This window comes from Piliocolobus tephrosceles, chromosome 4, assembly GCF_002776525.5.
Source record: "Piliocolobus tephrosceles isolate RC106 chromosome 4, ASM277652v3, whole genome shotgun sequence".
NCBI classification, from domain to species: Eukaryota; Metazoa; Chordata; class Mammalia; order Primates; family Cercopithecidae; genus Piliocolobus; species Piliocolobus tephrosceles.
In genome coordinates this window covers 34,900,585-34,923,704 of record NC_045437.1, presented here as the reverse complement: position 1 = coordinate 34,923,704, position 23,120 = coordinate 34,900,585, and the positions used below count along the sequence as shown (strand labels likewise).

General features: G+C 41.2%; 1 protein-coding gene across 1 annotated transcript; it reads left to right on the top strand.

Moving 5' to 3' along the window:
- The first annotated feature begins 230 nt into the window (after positions 1-230).
- CAPSL (calcyphosine like) lies at positions 231-16,743 on the top strand. The gene is made up of 5 exons (XM_023216584.2): positions 231-472; positions 3,500-3,636; positions 10,502-10,679; positions 10,974-11,183; positions 16,393-16,743. The coding sequence occupies exons 2-5, from the start codon at positions 3,500-3,502 to the stop codon at positions 16,492-16,494; spliced, it is 627 nt and encodes a 208-aa protein (XP_023072352.1). The 5' UTR covers positions 231-472; the 3' UTR covers positions 16,495-16,743.
- The last annotated feature ends 6,377 nt before the right edge of the window (positions 16,744-23,120 follow it).

Below are 23,120 nucleotides of genomic sequence, written 5' to 3'. Positions count from 1 at the left end.
GATTAAAAAGGATGGTTACTATGGGCATTTCAAGTTTCATGGTAGGGTAGCAGGAGAGAATGGACTTTTTTTTCCCCTTGAATTTATTAAAGACTCCAGATAAAAACTGCCCACATCATCGCTGGGTAGGGTCAGCCACAAAAGGTGGGACAGCCTGGAGTACTGGGCTGGCCGTTTCTTGCCTTCCTGGACTTGATCCCACTTTCCTATGAGAAAGCACCATCGAACTGTGCTTTGAGATTCTTATATTTTATTTCATAAACCACAAACATGATGAAGCAGAAAGAGCCCTGCTTGGGGATCAGAAGCCCTCTGTTTTTGGTCTTGGCCAGGAACTTTTGAGCAAGTCACTTTGCCAACCCAAGCCTTCGTTTCCAAGTTTGCAAAATGAGGTTGCACCAGAGGATCTTCAAGGGTCGTACAATCCTAACAGCATGTGGATTACTGTGAGCCACGTTTCCGTGTGACTTGGGCAAGTTACCTGATTTCTCTACATCCTAATTTCTTTATCTGTGAAATACCAATAATAGTAGTAACTAGCTCATGGGCTTGTTTTACTTTTTTAACTTTTGCTAATTTACCAAGATGACTACATGCCCAGCACACTTTAAAATTTATTTTTTGAATTGACAGATAAAGTTGTATTTACCTTGTATAACATGATGTTTTGAAGTATGTGTAATTGTGAAATGACTAAATCAAACTAGTAACATCTGTGCATGGTTTTTATTTTATTGAGATGAATACACATAACATAAACTAGCAATTTTAAAGTGTATATTACATTCACAATGTTGACAAACCACCATCTATATCAAGTTCCAAAACATTTTTATTGCCCCTGAAGGAAACTTTACACTCATTAAGCAGTCACTCCCCACTGGCCCTCTCACCCCAGCCCCTTGCAACCACTAATTTGCTTTCTGTCTCTATGAATTTGCCTATTCTGAATATTTCACATAAATTAAATCATACAATGTGTGACATTTTGGGTCTGGCTTCTTGTACTTAGCATAATGTGGCCAAGGTTTATCCACATTGTGGCATCTGTCGGTACTGTGTTCCTTTTTATGGCTGAAGAGTGTTTTATTGTATGGCTACACCACAATTTGTTTATCCGTTTATCCATAGATGGACATTTGGTTTGTTTCTACCTTTTGGCTGTTGTGAATAATGCTGCTATAAACATGGGTATTTGTGCATTGGTTTGAGTTCCTGTTTTCAGTTCAGCTCACGGGGTTGTTGTGGGAACTGGACACGTGCTTACTACCTAGTCGGGGCATGGGGGCACCACTGATGCCTTTAATATTATTCTGAAGGTGTGCAAAGAGGGTCCTACTAGGGATCTGTCCCAGATCCAGGAGCCAGATCTCACTTTCTCTCCATGACTGGTTTTTAGTCTCTGTTTCTCTTCATTCTCACTTACTGTCATGGATGGCAGGGAAAAACCAGAACAAAATGAACAAGGTGGATAAGGTAGGGGAGATGTCATGGGAAATGAGAATGGGAGGTGTATGGCTGGGGACAACCATTGGGCAAGTATCATGAAGCAACGTCGAGGGTCAGGAAAGATGGTGGTGGTCCTGGGAAGGATCAAGACTCTGAGGTGGGTTTGGAGAATGAGAAGTGCATGTTGTCGACACCTCTTCCTGCTTCTATAGGGGTTGGGGTGGGGATGGGGCACATGCCACTAGCAGAGTATGGTCAGGGCAAGGGAATGGCTCAGGCAAGGATGAGTAAGGCAGCAGGAGATGGCTAGATGAGTGAATTGGTGGTTTTGTCCGTGACTCAGGATTCTGGCTGTTAATGAGGGGAGAGTTAGTGCTGAAGCTGGGAATGAGCTCTGGGAATTGTCAGTTTGAGGTCGGGTGACAAAATAGTAATAAGCAAACACCAGGTATTAGAAAGCTAAAGCTGCCAAGAAGGGCATGGTCTTGGCTGCAGGTGTCCCTGTTGGATGAGAATTGGAACATGCTCCTTGTTTGTGCCTAGCAAGAACGGAGATGGAAGTCTCTAAGAGCAGGGTGTGCCACCGTCTTGAGTTCCAGGGAACCTCTGCTTAGGTGCCAGAGGAAGCAGAGGAAGACTGTGTAGCTTTAGACAAAGCAAGTTTTTCCTAACGTGGAGTAAAGCAGCTGAGACCTAGACAGGTTTCATTCTTGACCCGAGGTGCAAGAGAACTGAAAGGAATTGCTCCCATCTTCACCCACATACTGGGAATCTGGATATAGGGCAAGAAGGTGGGATCCTGTACGTTGGCTCGGTTGAGACTGCAAGAAAGTGGCCATGTCAAGTGTGTGCATCCTTGAATTGTCTATTCTGGCCTCAGTTATTGGCTTGATGAGATTCCCTTTCCCAAAAGTCAAATAAGGAGTGCCCTGTGTAGGAGACCTTCCAGGGTGTATAGGAGAAAAACAGTCTTGGCATAGATGAGGTTGCGAATCTGCAGGTTACTCTCTTTGGTGAAAATAATTCTGTCCTAATGTAGCACTTAGGTGAAGTGCCAGAATTTGACTAGGGAGGGAGCCTTGAAGCCAGGGCGGAACCACATTCTAATACTATTTTTTTTCCTGCACATTGCATGCTGTCCTTTGCACATCCGTCAAGGCTCTTGCCTCTCATTCTTTTTATTTCACAACTCACAAGTAACTTCTAGAGCCTCCTGAGAGCCCCCATGAGAATTAGTGTTTTTTGAAGCTGGAATGGAATTTAAAGACCATCTTATCCAATCCTCCCATTTAACAGAGGAGGAAACACAGGCTGTGAGATTCACTCACAGGGAGGTTACCAGGCAGATGGGGGTGAGGAGTAGGGGGAGTTGTGGGGTGGGGATTGAAGAGTCAGGACTATAACTCAGGTCTCCAGACTCCCAGCCCAGTGCTCTTCCCACTGTTGTGCAAGCCTTGAGAGCTCATGTGTGGTTACAGGAGTTTGTACGTCCCTTGGGGACCACTCAGGAGACAGCACTTCACTACACCCATCCTAAGAACCTTGTTAGGTGTTAGTGGACACTAACTTGTGAATCAAGGAGACCATACCTATTACTAGTAAGAATCATTAAGGATCAAGTGCTGAAAATCTCATTCAAGACAGAAGCAACAAAATCAGAGGAGAACATTAAATGTGAGGGTCAAGGGAATATGGAAAATTCCACATAAAATAATATGGCATATAAGGTTGGTTCAAAAAAGAGAGTATAGAGAAACTGGACTTCTTTTATGGATGGAGGAGGGCCTAAGAAAGATCACAGCATCTTGGGAAATGGTGACATATTTAGGATTATTGTCTGGGTTGGAGAAACCAGATGTCCTCAGGACTAGATAAGTAAGTTATAAATATGCCAGGCACACAGTTGGCACAGAGAAAAATGGGACATTCTGAGAGGTTTCCTGACAGAGAAGGCTGTAGATTTCCTTCTCAGTGAGGCTGCTGTCACCCTGCCCAACCAGAGGCAGTGGCAAGGCCTGGACTCTGCTAACATGCTATGGTTTCCCCTCAGATGGCGGGGACAGCACGCCATGACCGAGAGATGGCAATCCAGGCCAAGAAAAAGCTCACCACGGCCACCGACCCCATTGAAAGACTCCGACTGCAGTGCCTGGCCAGGGGCTCTGCTGGGATCAAAGGACTTGGCAGGTAGGACTCAGCTACAGGTAGCAGGGAATGGAGTGGGAAGGAACGACTCGGCCAGGTGAGGCTAATGTTGGCCACATGGTCTTGAGCAAGTCATTTCCTCCTAGGGCTCAGTTCCTTATTTGTAAAATGTGGAGTGTAGAAGAGTTGATCTATGAAGTCCCTCATAGTTTTTGAATCTTAGTCCCAGATTCAGCAAGACTCATATCTGCTACAAGACAGTGCAGCTCTGGGAAAATACGAGGTAAAGGGAGAAGCAGCATGTGCCCTGGCATGGAGATGCTTACCAGGACAATGAGAGGAACTCTCTCTGCAGCTGTGATAATAAAGTCCAGGGTGGAAGAGGGAGGAAGGAACAGCCATTTAGCCCTAATTGCAGAATTTGGAGTCTTGCTCTCAGGCAATCATTTCTCCGTCACTTCGAGGGACACTGGTATTGCTTGTCAGATAACTGACAGATCACTGCCATTGAGGTTCTATCAGCTGGGTAGCTCCTGTTCTCCCACCCTCTGTCCTCTGAGTGTGAATAGTTTTAAGGACTGAGAAACCCAAGGGGAAAGAAGATTGTGAGCCTCCTGAGGGCAGGTCCTGTGCATCATAACAAACTCCATCAAGAGCCTGCCATGGGCCAGGCATTGGACACATCTCAGGGACCCTTGGGTGAACAAGGCTTCCTAAGCCCCCATGGAGGACTAAGACTATGGAGTATATGAGTGATCTAAATGTATCTCAGTGGTGTGAGAAGTTGTATATTAGAGAGTACAGGATGCCAATGGGAGGGAAATCAAGCCTTGCACCCAGATAATGTGGAAGGCTTCACTTCCAGCAAGCTACTGAGTGCCTGGGAGACAACTCTGAACAGTCCAAGTCTCAGACTAAGCCCAGCTCTGTCAGAAGGCCAGGCAGTGGGGATATGGACCCTGGTGGCCAGGCTTCCCCAGTCCAATGGGAAGACCAGTCCTCATGCCCTCAGTATTGTGTCACTTCAACCTCTACCCCGTTCATCATGGGTCCACATCATTGCCCTTAGTGCAAACCCTTGAGGAAGCCTCTCTTCCACTCTCTGGTTCACTCAGTGGAAACTCTCCTGCTACCTGTGCTGTCTTCATCTCATACCCACGCTGCACACTGTGTCTCTACCAGCCTTTCCACTGGGAACCAGTCTACGGTGAACAGACACCATTCCATCCTAGGCCTTTTGCAGAATGTGCCGTCTGCCCGCCTTACTGACTTTGGCCTTCTCTAAGTACCTCCTAACTCGAGTGGAAGCTGCCCCTTCTCCTCCACTCCTACCTTAGGGTCAGTTGAAGACTAAATACTCTCCTTCAGTCTAACTCAAAATCCCAGGTCATATTCACCCCTTTGTTCATTTATTTCTTTCCCATAAATCCTGTCTTAGAAGGGCATCTCTTCAGGTTAGACTCTGCCATCTTCCCACCCACATAACATTTAGCATTCTGTGAAGTGTTGTCTCCTGGCACCATCTTTCCACCCTGTCTGAGTCTTTATCCTGACCAAGATCAAGGTGACTCTATCATTTATAACCTTGACACCTTCATTTTTTGACATGAAATTCTCATGGTTTTCAACAGTATATGTTCTTTCTTAGTAATTTCCAATTGCCTTGTAAATGCAGATACTTCTCTAGTATCTAAATTTTCAAGATTCTTTTGCCAGTATCCTTAATTTATCAGACACCTTGGCTACTCCTGAGTTAGCACATCTCTACCCTGGCCCCTTGCCACATTCTTGGAATGATATCCGTTCCTGAGATACAAACTAATTTCACCATATATGTGTGTGTGTGTGTGTGTGTATGTGTGTGTATATATATATACACACATTATATTTATATATATATATAAAATCTGGAGAGAAAATATATAAATTCAGAAAATATATAAAATCAGGAAAGATATAGCTAATTAGCCAACTAACCAGTGAATATCTCTGTGTGGTTGTCTTAGTATCTAGTCCAAACAAAACAAAAGTCTTTTTTTTTTTTGGCAGATACTGCTTCTTCTGCAGCCCCTGCTGTCTTCGTGGTATTACTACTCTTCCAGGTCCTTGGGTTGAAAACTTTAGAATTACCTTCATTAGCCCACCGTATTGACTCCTTTATTTTTACAATATCTTGAAATCTTTCTTTTTTTAATTTTCATTCCAATTGCTCAAGTATAGACACTCAATATTTTTTTGCTGGACTCTTACAATAGTATTCTTACTGGTTCCTTTGCTTCTAAGTTTTCAGTCCTCCAATTCATTCAACCCACTGTTGCTAGAGTTCTCTTAGTTCTCCTATTGCTGAAGTTCTCATTATTTTGATAATGTCACTTCAAGTCAACCATTTAATGACTTTAAAAATGACTTGCTAATATAGTTGAAATTTTTTAGCACGTAAGGACATTTAAAAGTCTTTAGATTCTGATTACTTTAACTTTCCATCTTTTAAAAAAATTATTCTTTAAGTGCTGGGACACATGGGCAGAATGTGCAGGTTTGTTACATAGGTATGCACATGCCATGGTGGTTTGCCACACCCATCAACCTGTCATCTACATTAGGTATTTCTCCTAATGCTATCCCTCCCCTAGTCCCCTACCCCTGACGTTCGTGTTCCCATGTGTAATGTTCCCCTCCCTGTGCCCATGCGATCTCATTGTTCAACTTTCACTTACAAGTGAGATCATGTGATGTTTGGTTTTTTGTTCCTGCATTACTTTGTTGAGAATGATGGTCTTTTAATTGGGGCATTTAGCCCATTTACATTTAAGGTTAATATGATTATGTGTGAATTTGATCCTGTCATTATGCTGCTAGCTGGTTATTTTGGCCGTTAATTGATGCAGTTTCTTCATAGTGTCGATGGTCTTTACAATTTGGTATGTTTTTGCAGTAGCTGGTACCAGTTTTTCCTTTCCATGTTTAGTGCTTCCTTCAGAAGTTCTTGTAAGGCAGGCCTGGTGGTGACAAAATCTCTCAGCGTTTGCTTGTCTGTAAAGGATTTTATTTCTCCTTCGCTTATGAATCTTAGTTTGGCTGGCTTTGAAATTCTGGGTTGAAAATTCTTTTCTTTAAGAATATTGAATATTGGCCCTCATTCTCTTCTGGCTTGTAGGGTTTCTGCAGAGAGATCCACTGTTAGTCTCATGGGCTTCCCATGGTGGGTAACTCAACTTTTCTCTCTGGCTGCCCTTAACATTTTTTCCTTCATTTCAACCTTGGTGAATGTGATGATTATGTGTCTGGGGGTTGCTTTTTTTGAGGAGTTTCATTGTGGCGTTCTCTGTATTTCCTGATTTTGAATGTTGGCCTGTCTTGCTACATTGGGGAAGTTCTCCTGGATAATATCCTGAAGAGTGTTTTTGAGCTTGGTTCCATTCTCCCTGTCATTTTCAGGTACACCCATCAAATGTAGGTTTGGTCTTTTCACATAGTTCTATATTTTTTGGAGGCTTTGTTCGTGATTTTTTATTCTTTTTTCTCTAATCTTATCTTCATGCTTTATTTCATTAAGTTGATCTTCAGTCTCTTATATCCTTTCTTCCACTTGATCAAATCGGCTATTGATAGTTGTGTATGTGTCACAAAGTTCTTGTGCTGTGTTTCTCAGCTCCATCAGGTCATTTATGTTCTTCTCTAAACTGGTTATTCTAGTTAGCAATTCCTCTAACCTTTTTTCAAGGTTCTTAGCTTCCTTGCATTAGGTGAGTACATACTCCGTTAGATCAGAGGAGTTTGTTGCTATCCACCTTCTGAAGCCTACTTTTGTCATTTGTCAAACTCATTCTCCATCCAGTTTTGTTTCCTTGCTGGCAAGGATTTGTGATCCTTTGGAGGAGAAGAGACATTCTGGTTTTTGGAATTTTCAGCCTTTTTGTGCTGGTTTTTCCTTATCTTTGTGGATTTATCTACCTTTGGTCTTTGATGTTAGTGACCTTTGGATGGGGTTTTTGTGTAGACATCATTTTTGTTGATGTTGGTGCTATTCCTTTCTGTTTGTTAGTTTTCCTTCTAACTCTCTGCTGCAGGTCTGCTGGAGTTTGCTGGAGGTCCACTCCAGACCCTGTTTTCCTGGGTATCCCCAGCGGAGGGTGCAGAACAGCAAATATTGCTCCCTGTTCCTTCCTCTGGAAGCTTCATCCCAGAAGGGCACCCACCAGATGCCAGCTAGAGCTCTCCTGTATGAGGTGTCTGTTTAGCCCTGTTGGGAGGTGTCTCTCAGTCAGTATGCATGGGAGTCAGGGACCCACTTGAGGAGACAGTCTTTCCCTTAGCAGAGCTTGAGTACTGTGCTGGGAGACCCACTGCTCTCTTCAGAGCCAGCAGGCAGGAACATTTAAGTCTACTGAAGCTGTGCCCACAGCCGCCCCTTCCCCCAGGTGCTCTGTCCCAGGGAGATGGGAGTTTTATCTATAAGCCCCTGACTGGGGCTGCTGCCTTTCTTTCAGAGATGGCCTGCCCAGAGAGGAGGAATCTAGAGGGGCAGTCTGACTACAGCCGCTTTGCTGAGCTGCACTGGGCTCCACCCAGCTCAAACTTCCTGGTGGCTTTGTTTACACTATGAGGGGAAAACTGTCTACTCAAGCCTCAGTAATGGTGGCCCCCCTCCCCTCACCAAGCTCGAGCATCCCAGATCAACTTCAGATTGCTGTGCTGGCAGCAAGAATTTCAAGCCAGTGGATCTTAGATTGCTGGGCTCTGTGGGAGTAGGATCCACTGAGTTAGACCACTTGGCTCCCTGGCTTTAGCCCCCTTTCCAGGGGAGTGAATTGTTCTGTCTCGCTGGCCTTCCAGGTGCCACTGGGGTATGAAAAAAATCTCCTGTAGTAGCTTGGTGTCTCCCCAAGTGGCTGCCCAGTTTTGTGCTTGAAACCCACATCCCTGGGCATGTAGGCACCTGAGGGAATCTCCTGGTCTGTGGGTTGCAAAGACCATGGGAAAAGCATAGTATCTGGGCCAGAATGCACCATTCCTCATGGCACAGTCCCTCACAGCTTCCCTTGGCTAAGGCAGGGAGTTCCCCAATCCTCTGTGCTTCCTGGGTGAGGTGATGCCCCACCCTGCTTCTGGTCACCCTCCATGGGCTGCATCCACTGTCTAACAAGTTTCAGCGAGATGAGCCTTGTTCCTCAGTTGCAGATGAAGAAATCACCTGCCTTCTGCATTGATCTTGCTGCGAACTGCAGACCGGAGCTGTTCCTATTGGCCATCTTGCTCAGATCACCCAACTTCCTATCTTAATTTCGTTATTTCTTCCTTCAGAGCTGTCCTCTAGCTTTCTGAGATGCCCCAATAATAGCTAGAAACTGCCGTTGCTCTGAAATGCATCCTTTCTCCCTTCACTTAAAACCACTAATTATCCTTTTTAGTGTTTCTCTTTCAATAACTTCTTAAGACCAGAGACTGCATCTCGTTCACCTTTTTATTCCTCTTTACAGGGCTTAGTGCAAAGTTTCATGCATTATAAATTCCTAAGCAGTGAATTTTATTGAATAACACATGGTGGCTTAATAATATGTAATTACTTTCAGATTTATTTATGTTTTACAAAGAAACTGATAAGTTCACTTTCTGTAGCAGTGCTGTCTGTTCATTAATTAGTTATATGTGCTTATTGTTACTGGAACATTATTATTTCTAGGTCTTCTTGGCTGGCAAAACAAGGAAATATATGTGTGTATAGTAATCTGCGTATAAACATTTTTTATTTATTTGTTTATTTTTAAAAGACAGAGTCTTGCTGTGTCACCCAGGCTGGAGTGCAGTGGTGTGATCTTGGCTCAATGCAACCTCTGCCTCCCAGGTTCTAGCGATTCTCCTGCCTCAGCCTCCTGAGTAGCTAGGATTACAGGAGCATGCTCATGCCTGGCTGATTTATTGTATTTTAGTAGAGGTGAAGTTTCACCATGTTGCCCAGGCTGGCCTCGAACTCCTCAGCTCAGGCAATCTATCCTCCTCGGCCTCCCAAAGTGCTAGGATTATAGGCATGAGCCACCACGCTTGGCCTAAATATTTTCATATGTAATGATTTATGTCTATATTAAGCTAAACATGAGTTCACACTGCTGTCTCCAACTCTAATCCATGCCTCTTTTCCTATCTTATCTCTAAATTCTCACTCCCACTTTGAGAAACCCGGCTTCCATCTTTGTTATCCATTTACTTGATGCTTCAACTTCAGTGTACATGTACATCAGTGTCAGATTTGTTAACCTGTATCCTGTGGGAAACAACTTTATCAACTAGAGTACAGTAAATTGTGGGCAGTTCCTGTGTTCTTACAGACTCTACTCATTTTCAAAGTACTTAAATCAGCACCTTTCTCTCTTATCCCTTTACCCCTTTTGGTGATGTTTCATTCTTTCATAATACAGTGAGATTCTCTTGTCACAGTTTGCATTCCTTCCTGTGATTTTCTGACTTCCTAAATCATTTTTTAAAAAATTCATATGCATTAAGTTTTACGCCTTGTTCTGTAAAGTTCTATGGGTTTTAACAGATGCATAATGTCATGTATCCACCATCATAGTATTATAAAGGATAGTTTCATTGACCTAAAAATCCCATATTTCACCAATTCAATTATTTCCTCTACCTTTCATCTTTTTACTGTCTTCACAGTTTTGTCCTTTTCAGAATGTCATGTAATTAGAATTATACTTTGTGTGTGTGCACGTGTGTGTGTGTGTGTGTGTGTGGTGGGAAGAGGCTCTTTAGTTTTGGAAGGGAGGGTGCAGAGAAGAATTTAAGACTTTTGTATTTTTATTTGATGAAACCCTGAGTGTGGATATTGTTTAAAAGAATCTTTACACTTACACCTGTTCTTTGTAAAATTCTTCTTAATTTTTGTGTGTATTTTCTTCAGAATGTTTAGAATTATGGATGATGATAATAATCGAACCCTTGATTTTAAAGAATTTATGAAAGGGTTAAATGATTATGCTGTGGTAATGGAAAGGGAAGAGGTGGAAGAACTTTTCCAGAGGTTTGATAAAGATGGAAATGGAACAATAGACTTCAATGAATTTCTTCTCACATTAAGAGTAAGTGGCCCCATTAATCAGTATATCTGATGAGTTTGGCTTTCACGTGGTTTGGGTTGGCTACCTTGAGGTTTTGTTTTCACAAGTTGTTAGTACACTGTGGGGAGGGGGATGAGCAGAAGACTGTGAACAGACTTAAGAACTTTTTGGAGCAATCATAGTGCTGCTTATTATATAATAGCACACAAATACTATTTCATATCATTGAGGGGAATAAGATATTTTGTCACATAGGATACCAAAAAATCTCATTTGCTTATGTATGTCTCTGCGTGTATTCTTCTATTTTTGTAGCCTCCAATGTCCAGAGCCAGAAAAGAGGTAATCATGCAAGCTTTTAGAAAGTTAGACAAGACTGGAGATGGTGTTATAACAATCGAAGACCTTCGTGAGGTGTATAATGCAAAACACCACCCAAAGTACCAGAATGGGGAATGGAGTGAGGAACAAGTATTTAGGAAATTTCTGGATAACTTTGATTCACCCTATGACAAAGATGGATTGGTAAGTAAAACAGTCTAATCTAGGGGAAATTTCTTCAATTTGAAATTGTAAGTGGGAAATAGGTTCAACCCTTAAAATTTTTAACACATCGATATATATTTGTAGTAAATAGAAGTAAACTATTTCCCTAGGAACCACCTAGAAACTTCCGCATTGCCAGGGGAAACTTTCATGTTACTTCAGTTGAAAACTAATGTATGTATGTGCACGCACACACTCATAGACATATATTGACATATATTGGTAAGGGATCCACATAAGTGATGACCTGTCATCTGGGGAATGTGATGTTTTGATTAAACATGCCATTTTATTGTTATTATATTTACCATACTCAGCTAGTTGCATTCCAATGAACTATAATAAAACATTTAACTTTGAAATGAGATTGTAATTTAATTTTGGGAAACAGATTTACAAGGCCTTTCAGGATGTTTTAGTGCCTTCACACTCATCCTTATAAGCCTCACTTGTCATCACACTTTGCTATGTGGAAATGCCATTTGAAGGTAGTTTTTGGTAATGGGGATGCCAAATAACAGAATTTACTGTGATTTATTCTTTAGTGTGCTTTGAGATTAACTTACATTTCTAAACTGCACTGAATTTGAAAACAAAATCAACCACCCCTTCTCCATTAACTTTTATCTTCAAGTTACAAATGCATAGCTTGGTAGGGTAAGGAATTATATAGCTCCATGACTGTGTCTAGGCTGAAATGAAAATGTCATCTGTCCTTTATCAACAGCCATAAATGGACTTTTTAGGAAAAAAAAAAAAAAAACAGAGCCAGTTCTGTTCTTAGGTGACCTAAGGATTCTGGTGATAAGGAAAGGGGGTTGTCCCCTGGGTAACAGCAGCAGCAGCACAACCCCAGGGTTCATTGTCTCTTAAGCCCTTTACAGCACAGGAAAAGATTAGTGGCCCAGTGGACAAGAAGAGGGTAGTTAAGGGAAGAAGAAATAAACCTTCCTCTTCTGAAGGGAAAGTCCTCCAACTTTTTAAATGAAACCTTGTGATGAGTCTTATTAGCAAGGGGTGGGTGATAGGAAGGTGACCCTTCTGTCCTTCCTGTTGACATTTTCCAGTCAGGGATGGAGATATACCCTCTATTTCAGGCTGAGGATTGTGGAGGCAGGTTTACAAAAGGGCCGAAATTCAATAGGGCAGCCAAAATCTTAGGGACAGAAATAAAAACTATATGTTTTCTTCCAGTATTGCTGGCCTTGATCAGTGAGATGTCAGTGGAAAAATAGCCAACTGCCATTTCCCCAAATTAGCCCACCCCTTTGTGGATCCGAGTGTGTCTGCTTCCTCTCTGCAGGTGGTTCCTTCTCATTGCCAGGGGAAACCTCAGCTACCCTTTTCTCAACAAAAGTCAAAATAGGCAGTTGTGATTCGGCTGATTCAAGTCTACACACAACCCTTTTTGATATTTATCTTAAGAAGCCACATTAAGCTCTCAAAAGCTCATAAAGGTTATTGAGGTTTTTAGCAGTTATAGCACTTGATGTCATTTGAATGTTACAGACCCTGTATTGATACCCAACTCTGGCTGTTCATAATCATCACCAAGAGGATTTATTAATGATGTAGATTGCTAGCTGTACTGCAGAACCACAGAATCTGATTTTCTGGAGGGTGGAGTCCAGGGCTTCACATTTTAATGTGTATCAGATGACTCTTACACTCATGCATATTTGTGATCCTTAGCTCTAAAAGGTTCAGAAATGACTGTTTTAAAATTACTAAATATAATATGCACATGATATCACTTAGCATAATAATGAATCTGAGCAACATTTTTGAGCACATATCAACTGGGCATTTGCTAAGGGCTTACCAGGGATATCTTATTTAATAGACATAATAAAAGTTTTCTGAGAAGTGATGTGTAATTCAAACTTTTGCACACTGAATTGTATTTTAAATGCACAAGAAATTGTTGATGTAGAGGAACTCCATGGTAAAGTCTTTTATGAGGAGAATAATTAGCTTCTAATTTACCTCTTGCAAATTGAATTATTTTGCATATTAAGATTTTTTTGTGTTGAAGCATAGCTCTACTTGAAGCCAGTGTGCTCACTTATGGTTAAAAACATCCCATATAAGGCAAAATTTAAAATAATGCAAAAAATTCAGCATAGCTCCTAGCTAAGGATATTGTTTAAACTTGATAATCTAGGCTAAACTCTCAAATACCCATAAAGGTTGCTGGAGTTTGCAGCAGTCATGGAATTTGATGTCATAAATCTTGCACTAATACCCTACTGGACTCCCATAGCAGCCGGAAGCTATTTGGACGGAGGTGTGAAGCAATCAGATAAAACAAACTTTCCTTACCCCTTTTCTATCACTAAACCCCACCCCAATTTGGTGAGACATTTACTTCTTATTTTTTAATATCTAAGTTTTGAATTCTTCACGTGTATATATGACTTTATAATCACCATATTTTAAAAAAGCCTCTTAGGACTTTAGTCCTTCAGGGAACATCAGTCTATTGCCTCATCTATCTCATAAAAAAGTTTTAAATAATTAAAAAGATGTTAGGTCTATTACTGAGTGTATGTATTAATAGTAACCTAGATTTGTTTTAGGATTTTTTCTGATGAATTTAGAGCTGAGGAAAAGGGATTGTATTGTGACTTCCATTACCCTCATCTGGGACCTTCCCCTGTATATATGATATATACCTTGTCACATAAATGTAGCCTAGTCAAGAGGCCTGCTAAAAGTAGGAGTGCCCAGTCTCTCATTTTTTCTAATGTCAAACAAAATGAATAAGGATAGTAATTATTGCTAACCAACAATTTACTATGATGAGGGCAAATTTATGGGAGATAAGAGAATTTGCGATTCAGGCCATTCCCAATATAAGTTGAGTCTCAGAAAACAAGCAAACACCTAGCTAAGAGTAACTGATGGCTTTTTCTGAAATGATCAAATACATTAGCTCTGACTTCTGGCTTGACGTCATCTGACTTCCAAGTGAGATTTAATGCTTCCTTTATCTTTTGCCCATCTTGGATTCCTTCTCCATTCTCCATCAGAGCCAACTCAACCCAGGTCACCCCATCCCATTGGGGGAGTTTGGGATGGAAGCATGGGGGTGTCAATACCAGTCTCAATCATGTATTGGTGTTTCAGTTAGGGTTTGCTTTCAATCCAAGAAATAGGAAATCTTATTAAACATTGGAATACACAAAGTAGGTTTTATTTTTTATTCTACTTGATGTTCTCGCTTAAGTGGCTTAAAGAGAACACAGCTGAGGTCTTTGTGATTTTCCTGGCCTTTCCTTCATGATCTCAAGATGGTTGCCTAACTTCAGCCAGCACATCTGAGTTTCAGGCAGCAGGACAAAGGAGGGAGAAGGAGGGAATGAGAAAGGGCTAGAGCCTGCATGAGGAAAGCAAAAGCTTCCCTAGAAATTCATGTCAGGTATCTGTTGTATCTTATTGGTGAGAACCCTACCACTTGGCTATCCCAAACTGCAGCTGCAGGAAAGTCTGGGAAAGTGAGTTTTGAGTCTTTCAACTTTCATGGGAGAGAAAAGCTAGGGACAGGAGTATTACAGTGGATGTGGAGGGAGTCTCACTCAATGGCTGTCACCCCTGGTCAACCAACAGACAATAGAAACAACAAAGTAAAAATATTAGAAGTTTGGTAATTTTAATTAAAAAATAATTAGCTGTAAAAATGTTCCTCAAACTGTCACAGTAAAGTGCACAGTCAAAATGGCTCAGGGTCTCGTGTATAATGCTTTTACTTTACTTGCTATTTGCTGTTAAAATGATCCACTTACTTTGTTGGAGTATTTCACCAGCCTGCGGCCTTTTTGAGGACTAAGACTTTGTCTTAATTATCTTTGATATTCCCTGTTAAATTATTGTAGTGTGCACAACAATTAACTGGGATGTTTAGATTTTTAAGTAGTAAATTCCGCAATCACTTGCTTCTGAGATTCTGATTTAGCAGGTCCACGTAGGGTAGAGCCTGGGGACCTAGGTTTATGACAGACACCCCAGGTGGTCCTGATGTAGGTGGTGTGGATCCACACTGATAAACATTTCCCTGGAACCACACACAACATGAGAAAGATAGAGAGAGGGCAATAATGATGTGTGAAACTAAATGTAATCCCTTAATGAGGGAATTGAAAACAGAGGCTGAGGAATCCAAAGGAGGAGAGGAATAAAGAAGTTCAAGAAAGGGGGATGCAAATGGTATCCTAATTTTGACAGAGGCTGTATGCATGTATTGTAGATGTGTATTTACAGTTCAACTATGAGCTGAGTTCAAACGCCTTTCTTTCTACTGCCCTTCCTTATGTTTTTAGTGGGAAGGGGTGGTATGAGAGAGAATTATGGATCCTGTGACATTTTTTCCTGTTCACTTATAATTTCAGCAAACAGGAGAAGTGGGTCAGTCATCTCTTATGATTCCTGGAAGGCATAAGTATGTCCCCAACTCATCATGTCAACCAACATGGTTAAATTAGAGTGTACATATTATCTAGGCCTGTTAAAAATAAGACTAATAACTGTTTTTTTCTTCTTCTCCAAAGTAAAGTAATATAAAATCCCAGGATAGATAAACACATTAGTCGATATTTCAAAGAGATGGTCTTGGGTGTAGAGTGGAGAGAAGCCAGGATGGGTGGGAGGCATGAAGCAGGAGTAAGCTTTTTAGTCACCCTGGGCCTTGAATGAGTTATTTATGTGTTAGAAAAGCATGCAACCCAGGAGTGTTTAACTAGAAATCTGTTTCTTCACCCACAAGAGAGAACTCCATTTCTGGAAAGGAAAACATCACTTATCCTGACACAAGGACATGAGATGTTATTTCTGACGTGTCACAGAAAGACAGAAATAACTACAGTTGCAGAGCACTTCCTTCTTACTCTGAATTTCAGTCTCCCTTATCTGAATAGAAGGCTCCCACCCTTAGAGAAAAGATGACAACCTGTGTCACTTTCCATTTAGGTTGGCTTAGAAACTTTCAACACTTTCTTTCTCTCTTCCTAGGTGCTGTTCTCACACCATCCTCAACTTTACTTGTTCTTTTGTTTTAGATCAGTTCCTCAGCCATGATCACACACACAAAGAAATCCTCTATTTCCCTTCTATTTATAGGTGCACAAGGTGGGCCCCTATTGACAGGGTGAGAAGCAAAGTTTTGTTTTTGTTTCTAACTTTTCCACTGCAGGTGACCCCCGAGGAGTTCATGAACTACTATGCAGGCGTGAGCGCATCCATTGACACTGATGTGTACTTCATCGTCATGATGAGAACCGCCTGGAAGCTTTAAGCATGTGACCTGGGGACCAGGCCTTGGGACAGCCATGTGGCTCCAAATGACTAAACCTCAGTACAAAAACCAGAATCATATTTGATTTCACACTCATCCTAATGTTTTTTTCTATGTCAAAATACTCTTTTTCTGGGGCCAAAAAACAGGCAGAAATAAAAGACATCGAGTAGCCAACTGAGAGCTTGCCTTCCCTGAGACTGTTTCCTTTGCTCTAAAATAGGACTTAAATAAAATGAGCTCTGTAAAGCTCCTAGTGCTGTGCTGATACATGCAGGTGCCTAATCGACTTCAGGTTTTATCCCTTGGCTATTAATGAAAGCTTGAGTATTTTAATTAAAACCCTCACCCATGCACCCATAGTTTTTCTTTACCTCTTTTTAGATGATCCGTTTCTAAGTGAGATGACAATTCATCTCTTTTTATGACTGATTGAAAGTCTTTAAGTGTTTCAGTGTCATTTGGGGACCAGAAGAAGACCACGTGTTAGCCTCAATTTCTACAAGAAAATCTTGAGTTTCACTGCCTAGGGTTTAGGGAAGCCACAGTTTGACAAATAGATTTAAAATGATTTATTTAAATGGTCATTTTAAAGACTGGTGTGAGAGAGGAGGCCATTTCTTTGAGCAGTAGATCCACGACTGTTCACAGTACTCCTGTGGCTAAAGTTTTGAAACTGGGCTGGGCGCCCAGATTTTATGTGGGACATCTTGCCCTGTGTGTGGGCAGGCTATCCCAGCAAGCCTTCGCCTGGTGGAATGTTTACCTCTTCTCTCTCTGCTTTCTGCCAATTATGTTGAAATTCCCACCAGCGAGGGCTGGGTGCAGTGGCTCATGCCTGCAATCCCAGCACTTTGGGAGGCTGAGGCGAGTAGATCACCTGAGGTCAGGAATTCGAGGCCAGCCTGTGCAACATGGTGAAAACACTGTCTCTACTAAAAATAAAAAAATTAGCTGGGCTTGGTGGCACATGCCTGTAACCCCAGCTACTCCAGAGGCTGAGACATGAGAATTGCTTGAACCCGGGAGGCAGAAGCTGCAGTGAGCTGAGATCATGCCAATGCACTCCAACCTAGAGCGAGACTCTGTCTAAAAAAAAAAAAAAAAAAAAAAAAATTCCCACTAGCAAAAGGAGGTTGGGTGTGACACGGACTAGGATCACAATAATATTCCAAAGCAGGTTTTCCATCTTGACACTTCATGGCTTAACGCCTCCTCCTCCCAGCACTAAGCTTTGACTTCATATCGTTAATGTGTAGGACTCTGCCCATGAAAGGCTACTAGAAGCAACGACAGCCCAGAGGCTGGAAAATAGATAAGAAAACTACAGCTCTCCTTCTGTGTATTCTGTATCTGGGGCCAGAGATAAAAGCACAGTGACCGGTCTCTGGTTATGGTGCTAGAGACAACGTCCACCCACCTTGCTGCTAGGTGAAATACCTCCTTTTGCCTCTGTCCTTAGCTGTATTCATCCCCCAGTTTGGAGACATAGACTGGGTTAATAGTCTTCTTTAAGATCTTATATATTTAATTGGCTCTGGATTCAGGGGTTGAACACACTTGCCATATTTTGTATCAATTCACTGTTTAGGTTTTATTTCATAGGCTTGGAAGTTGAGATTTGGATATGTATTGATTTAAAACATGTGAAAACCAGTGCTACTACATAAGTATTATAGCAGTTATTAAATAACTTGCTGAGATGCTCAACTTTTTCTTGAGGATGGGTGCATCCCTGTATTACCAGAAACTAGTTTTTTTTTTTTTCTTAATTGCACAAGTCTGATTTTGTATTAGATTTATTATCTCTGCTCATAGAGAGATTGTTTGGGCCAAAGATACCAAGTGTTATGAAGAAATGTGTATAATTATGTAGAAAAGCAGAAGAAATGGTGAAGAAATGTATAGAAAAAAAATCCATATATTTTTGCAGCCTGCACCTTGCAGACTGTGGCTAAGGAGAGGTCCCCTGTTTCCTGGGGATGGTGGGTTTCAAGCCTTTTGCTCTAGAAAGATTCTTGTCTTTGATTCTGGGTATGACTCATGCCTCAGCTTAAATGGGGCTATAGAATGAGCATGTGATTCTGAGCAAGGACTAGTTTGCAGCTATCAGCTTAGCCTTCTCCGGTGATACTTTGCTTCCTGTCTGATGGGGGCACAGGGCACAGTTATCCAATTTCAGATAACCCCTACCTCATAGTGTATTTGGTCACATTTAGTTGCTTCTCTTCTAGCGCTTTTGGTTCTGGGCCCATGAGCAAGGTTCCACCAAGGCCCTTTCACCCTCTGGAAACAAAATCTGCTAATAACCTAATGGTCAAGGGTCACTGCACTCCAATTCTCATTCTCCTCTATGGCTTCTGGCACAGTCAGGAATTGTGCATTAGTTAGCTCTACTCCTAGTAGAAGTGGGAGGAACAGAGAAGAGACATTTAAAGAAATCATTTGCTAACACTCTTCTGGATATATTTTTGGTTATTTAACTTACAGATTTTAAAGCTTACTCTGTTTACAATTTTAAAAATAAGCCCTTAGTTCAGAAGATAAAACACAATAAAAATTGTCAAAACATCCCCCAGGAAAACCTCACCTGTTGGATCTGGTCTTCAGATGGAAAATTAAACAAGCCAAAGAAAAGAGAATGAAATCAGCAACTTTTTATGAGACAAGAATGATGCATGCAAACATTCTGAGAATGAGAGTTTGTCAGAACAAGCCACCCATAACAATACTGAATTTGGATTTCTTTTTTTTTTTTTTTTTTTTTTTTTGAGACGGAGTCTCGCTCTGCCTCCCGGGCTGGACTGCAGTGGCCGGATCTCAGCTCACTGCAAGCCCCGCCTCCCAGGTTGACGCCATTCTCCTGCCTCAGCCTCCCGAGTAGCTGGGACTACAGGCGCCCACCACCTCGCCCGGCTAGTTTTTTGTATTTTTTAGTAGAGACGGGGTTTCACTGTGTTAGCCAGGATGGTCTCGATCTCCTGACCTCGTGATCCGCCCGTCTCGGCCTCCCAAAGTGCTGGGATTACAGGCTTGAGCCACCGCGCCCGGCCTGAATTTGGATTTCTAACTCTAACAAAGGCAAACGCATGCAACAATGGCCAGAGACTGACTCTCTGCTGCTGTGCACATCGTACCTGGATTCCATTCACAGTGCAAATGAGAAACCCAGAATGTACAAGCTGTGCAAGCTAAAGTGTAGACTGAGGCAGAATTCTTTCTGGTGGTCTGTGGGACTGGTTTTCACAGTGATGTAAACTGTGATAGGATCTTCTCAGGCACAGATGGCACTTTGGAGGACCATGTACTTGTTCTGTATGGTTTGGCAGCAGGCATGGAGTCACATTTCATACCCTAATCATGCTTTTCAAAGGCAGAGCTGGGTGTTCTCCAAGTAGGCTGCAGATTGACATCATGGCTTGCAGGTGGAAATACATCCCATCAATAAATATTTTTTTAGATACATGCTTTTTTCTAGGCTGTGGGGACAGAGCAGTGAACTAGAATAATTGCAAGCAAAACCACTGGCTTTCAAACTAAACTAACAACCCACAGTTGTTAAGAGATCAAAGAGGGTAGAGAGGGAAGAGAAGAACAGGCACCCAAATTCCCCTCCCAGAATCTCATTCAGCCTCTGAAGCCAGTACAGTTGGAGCCCTTTCTATGGCACTGTGTTGGGGAGTGACGTAATCAATTTCATGAACATAGACAGCCTATCAAGACAATGCAAGGAAAATCCCTCTCTATATTTGGAGGCAGATAATTGTCTTGGCTCTTTAATTCTCTTGGCCAAAGTAGATTGTCTCACTGAGCCATGAGAGTACAAGTAGGTAATAATTCCACTCTCACTAAACTACCTGCAGATGCAGTCTATGTTGAAGTTTAATCAAATGGAGAGAGAGAATTTACCAGATGTATTCATAGATGGTGTGTGGGGGCCCTTCTACTTCTGCTTCCTGCAATTCTATTAACCTTCTCTGAGTAGTATAGCTTTTTTGGATTTACGCATATCTATTTTGTTATTGTTTTCATTTATTATTTTTTTGATATGGAGTCTCGCTGTGTCACCCAGGCTGGAGTGCAGTGGTGCCATCTTGGCTCACTGCAACTTCCATCTCCCAGGTTCAAACGATTCTCCTGTCTCAGCCTCCAAGTAACTGGGATTGCAGGCACCTGCCGCTTCACCCAGATAATTTTTTGTATTTTTAGGAGACAGGATTTCACCATGTTGGCCAGGCCGGTCTCAAATCCCTGACCTCAGGTGATCTGCCCACCTCAGCCTCCCAAAGTGCTGGATTACAGGCGCGAGTCACCACTCCCGACCATGCCTATCTATTTTGAGTACAGAAATGAAGAACCTCATATTTTCCAATTTTCCAAATTGGTCAACAAACTTGCTTTCCTGGAGATTATTGATTGTTCTTTTAAATTAAGATCCTGTTGAATGAAGCAGTAAAGTTTTAAATCCTGGAAATGCTTATGACTCAAAGAAAAAACAAAGGCATCAGGGGTCTGACAGATCGCCATATAATGTTGTTGAGTTTCGTGTAACTGATCCTTTTGAAAGCCAATGTTTCTCAGCATGATTTTACTCCTCCAAGTCACTTATATGAAAACTATGTAACTTTGATAGAAGTAACTGGTTCTTTTATTCTGAAAAAATTAAACTCACCTAGTTAACCCCTAAAATTACATATTCTAAAACAGATGATGGGTGAGATCTGTTGAAAGAAACATAAACAAATGATTGATGGGGTTCTGAGAACATTGCTGTGTGAGAAGAATTCTTTTTGCCATTTCAGCTGGTGTGGTGAGAGGTTGTGGTGAAACAGCTCTTCCTCTCTGAGAATAGCATGACCTTCTTGTTTAATTCTCACACCTGCCTCGCCAAAGCCATATCTTTTCCCCTGAGCAAAGTATAATGGAAGAACCTCTTCAGGAGTGAAACTCACTGAAAATATGAGCAGTCAACCAGTAAACAAGGCTTTAATACGGACCTTGCAATGACCAGAAAGGTAGAGTTCATCAGGGAAAAAAAAGTCTCAACACATAATGGCCTTTTTTAAAAATTTTGTATTAGATTCTTCTTTTGATTCTTCCTAATGGAATTTATTTATTGTTTCTCTGGGGTATTTCAAAAATCCTAGCAGCCACTGAACATTGTTGATGTCATGTGAGTTTCACGAAAGTGCCTGTGAGCACCACGGGCTTCCAGCTCCGTCTCCTGACACTAGAAGTGTGACACTCAGCTCAAAAACTCCAAGGATCACATCCAGCTTTACATTATGCCACCATATAACTGTTACTCATTTCCAATTTTGTTCTGCTCCAGACCCTGTAATAAATATACCAGGGACTTTGTGACTCAGAGCTCAAGAACTTCAAATTTGAAGAAAGAACTGAATATATAGTAGTTTATTATCCTGTACTCAAAGACTTGAGTAACTTTTTCTTTTCTGACCTGAAAACTTGGCATTCAGAGCCTGCTGTTGACTTGGGAACATCTTGATCTTAAGTTTGAAAGGTTTGAGTTGCTGAACTCCTGGAAACACTTAGGCGACATGTGGAACTAATGACAATCCGCAACCCTAGAGAGACTTAGAACAGGGTGAGGACCTGGAATTGAGAGAAAATGACAAATGCAGGAGGGACTTGCTCCTTCCAGTTACAGTGAGTCTCAGAGTACTTCCTGTTGATGGGATAAAGTGCTACACAATCGGAGGTTATTATCAAGTGTTAGCCATTACCTTACTAAACGGCTCACTCCTTTTGTTTCCAAGGGAACTGGGAAATAATGTACCCTTCCACAAATGTCATACTTAGTTATGCTTAAAATCTCATTTAGCAATATTACTCAAAATCCGTTTATTTGAGTTTATTACTGAAGTGGCTAAGTGTGTTTAGCAAATCACTATGAATTCAGCCTCTACTAATTGAGGTCATTTAGACAGAGTTTGAGTGGAAGTTTACTCTTATTTTATCTGTACCAGAAAAAAGAGAGAATGGAGGTTGTTAAGCAAGTCAGCAATGCAAAGGCTATAAGGGCTGTGCCTACATAGGCCAAGTATCTGTAAAACATATCTACAATCATATAAATATATTTCTATATATTCATATATGTTTTACAAGTACTTGGAGCTATCTATTTGCATATAAATATAATTAGTATGCTAGTCATAAAATGTTTTCACATATCTTTTAAAATAGTCCTAGGTTAATTGTTAATTGGCAACAGTTTATTGGACAACTATAGCTCAAGCTGTTTTCTAAATAGTGAAATGTTTCTATTATGTAAATCCTATCTTGATAATATTTTTAAATAGAAATTGAATAGATATTGAAGCTGAAAACAACATTCTGCTTTATAAGGAAAAATTTTCATGATATTTATGGTGTAAATTTTTATATATTTTATTTGAAAAGCTATAGGTGTTTCTAGTGGTAAGCTATACATGCATTGAAAGCAAGAAATTGGCTTAATAGCAAGAGCTGAAATATCATTTCTAGGGATGAAAAATTGAGCAGTTCTTGAGTTACAAAGTTAGATATGATTTGATTTGTAATACCAGCTTTGTCATTTTTTTTACATTATCAGACTGCACTTTGCCATTAACTTGGTTCTAATT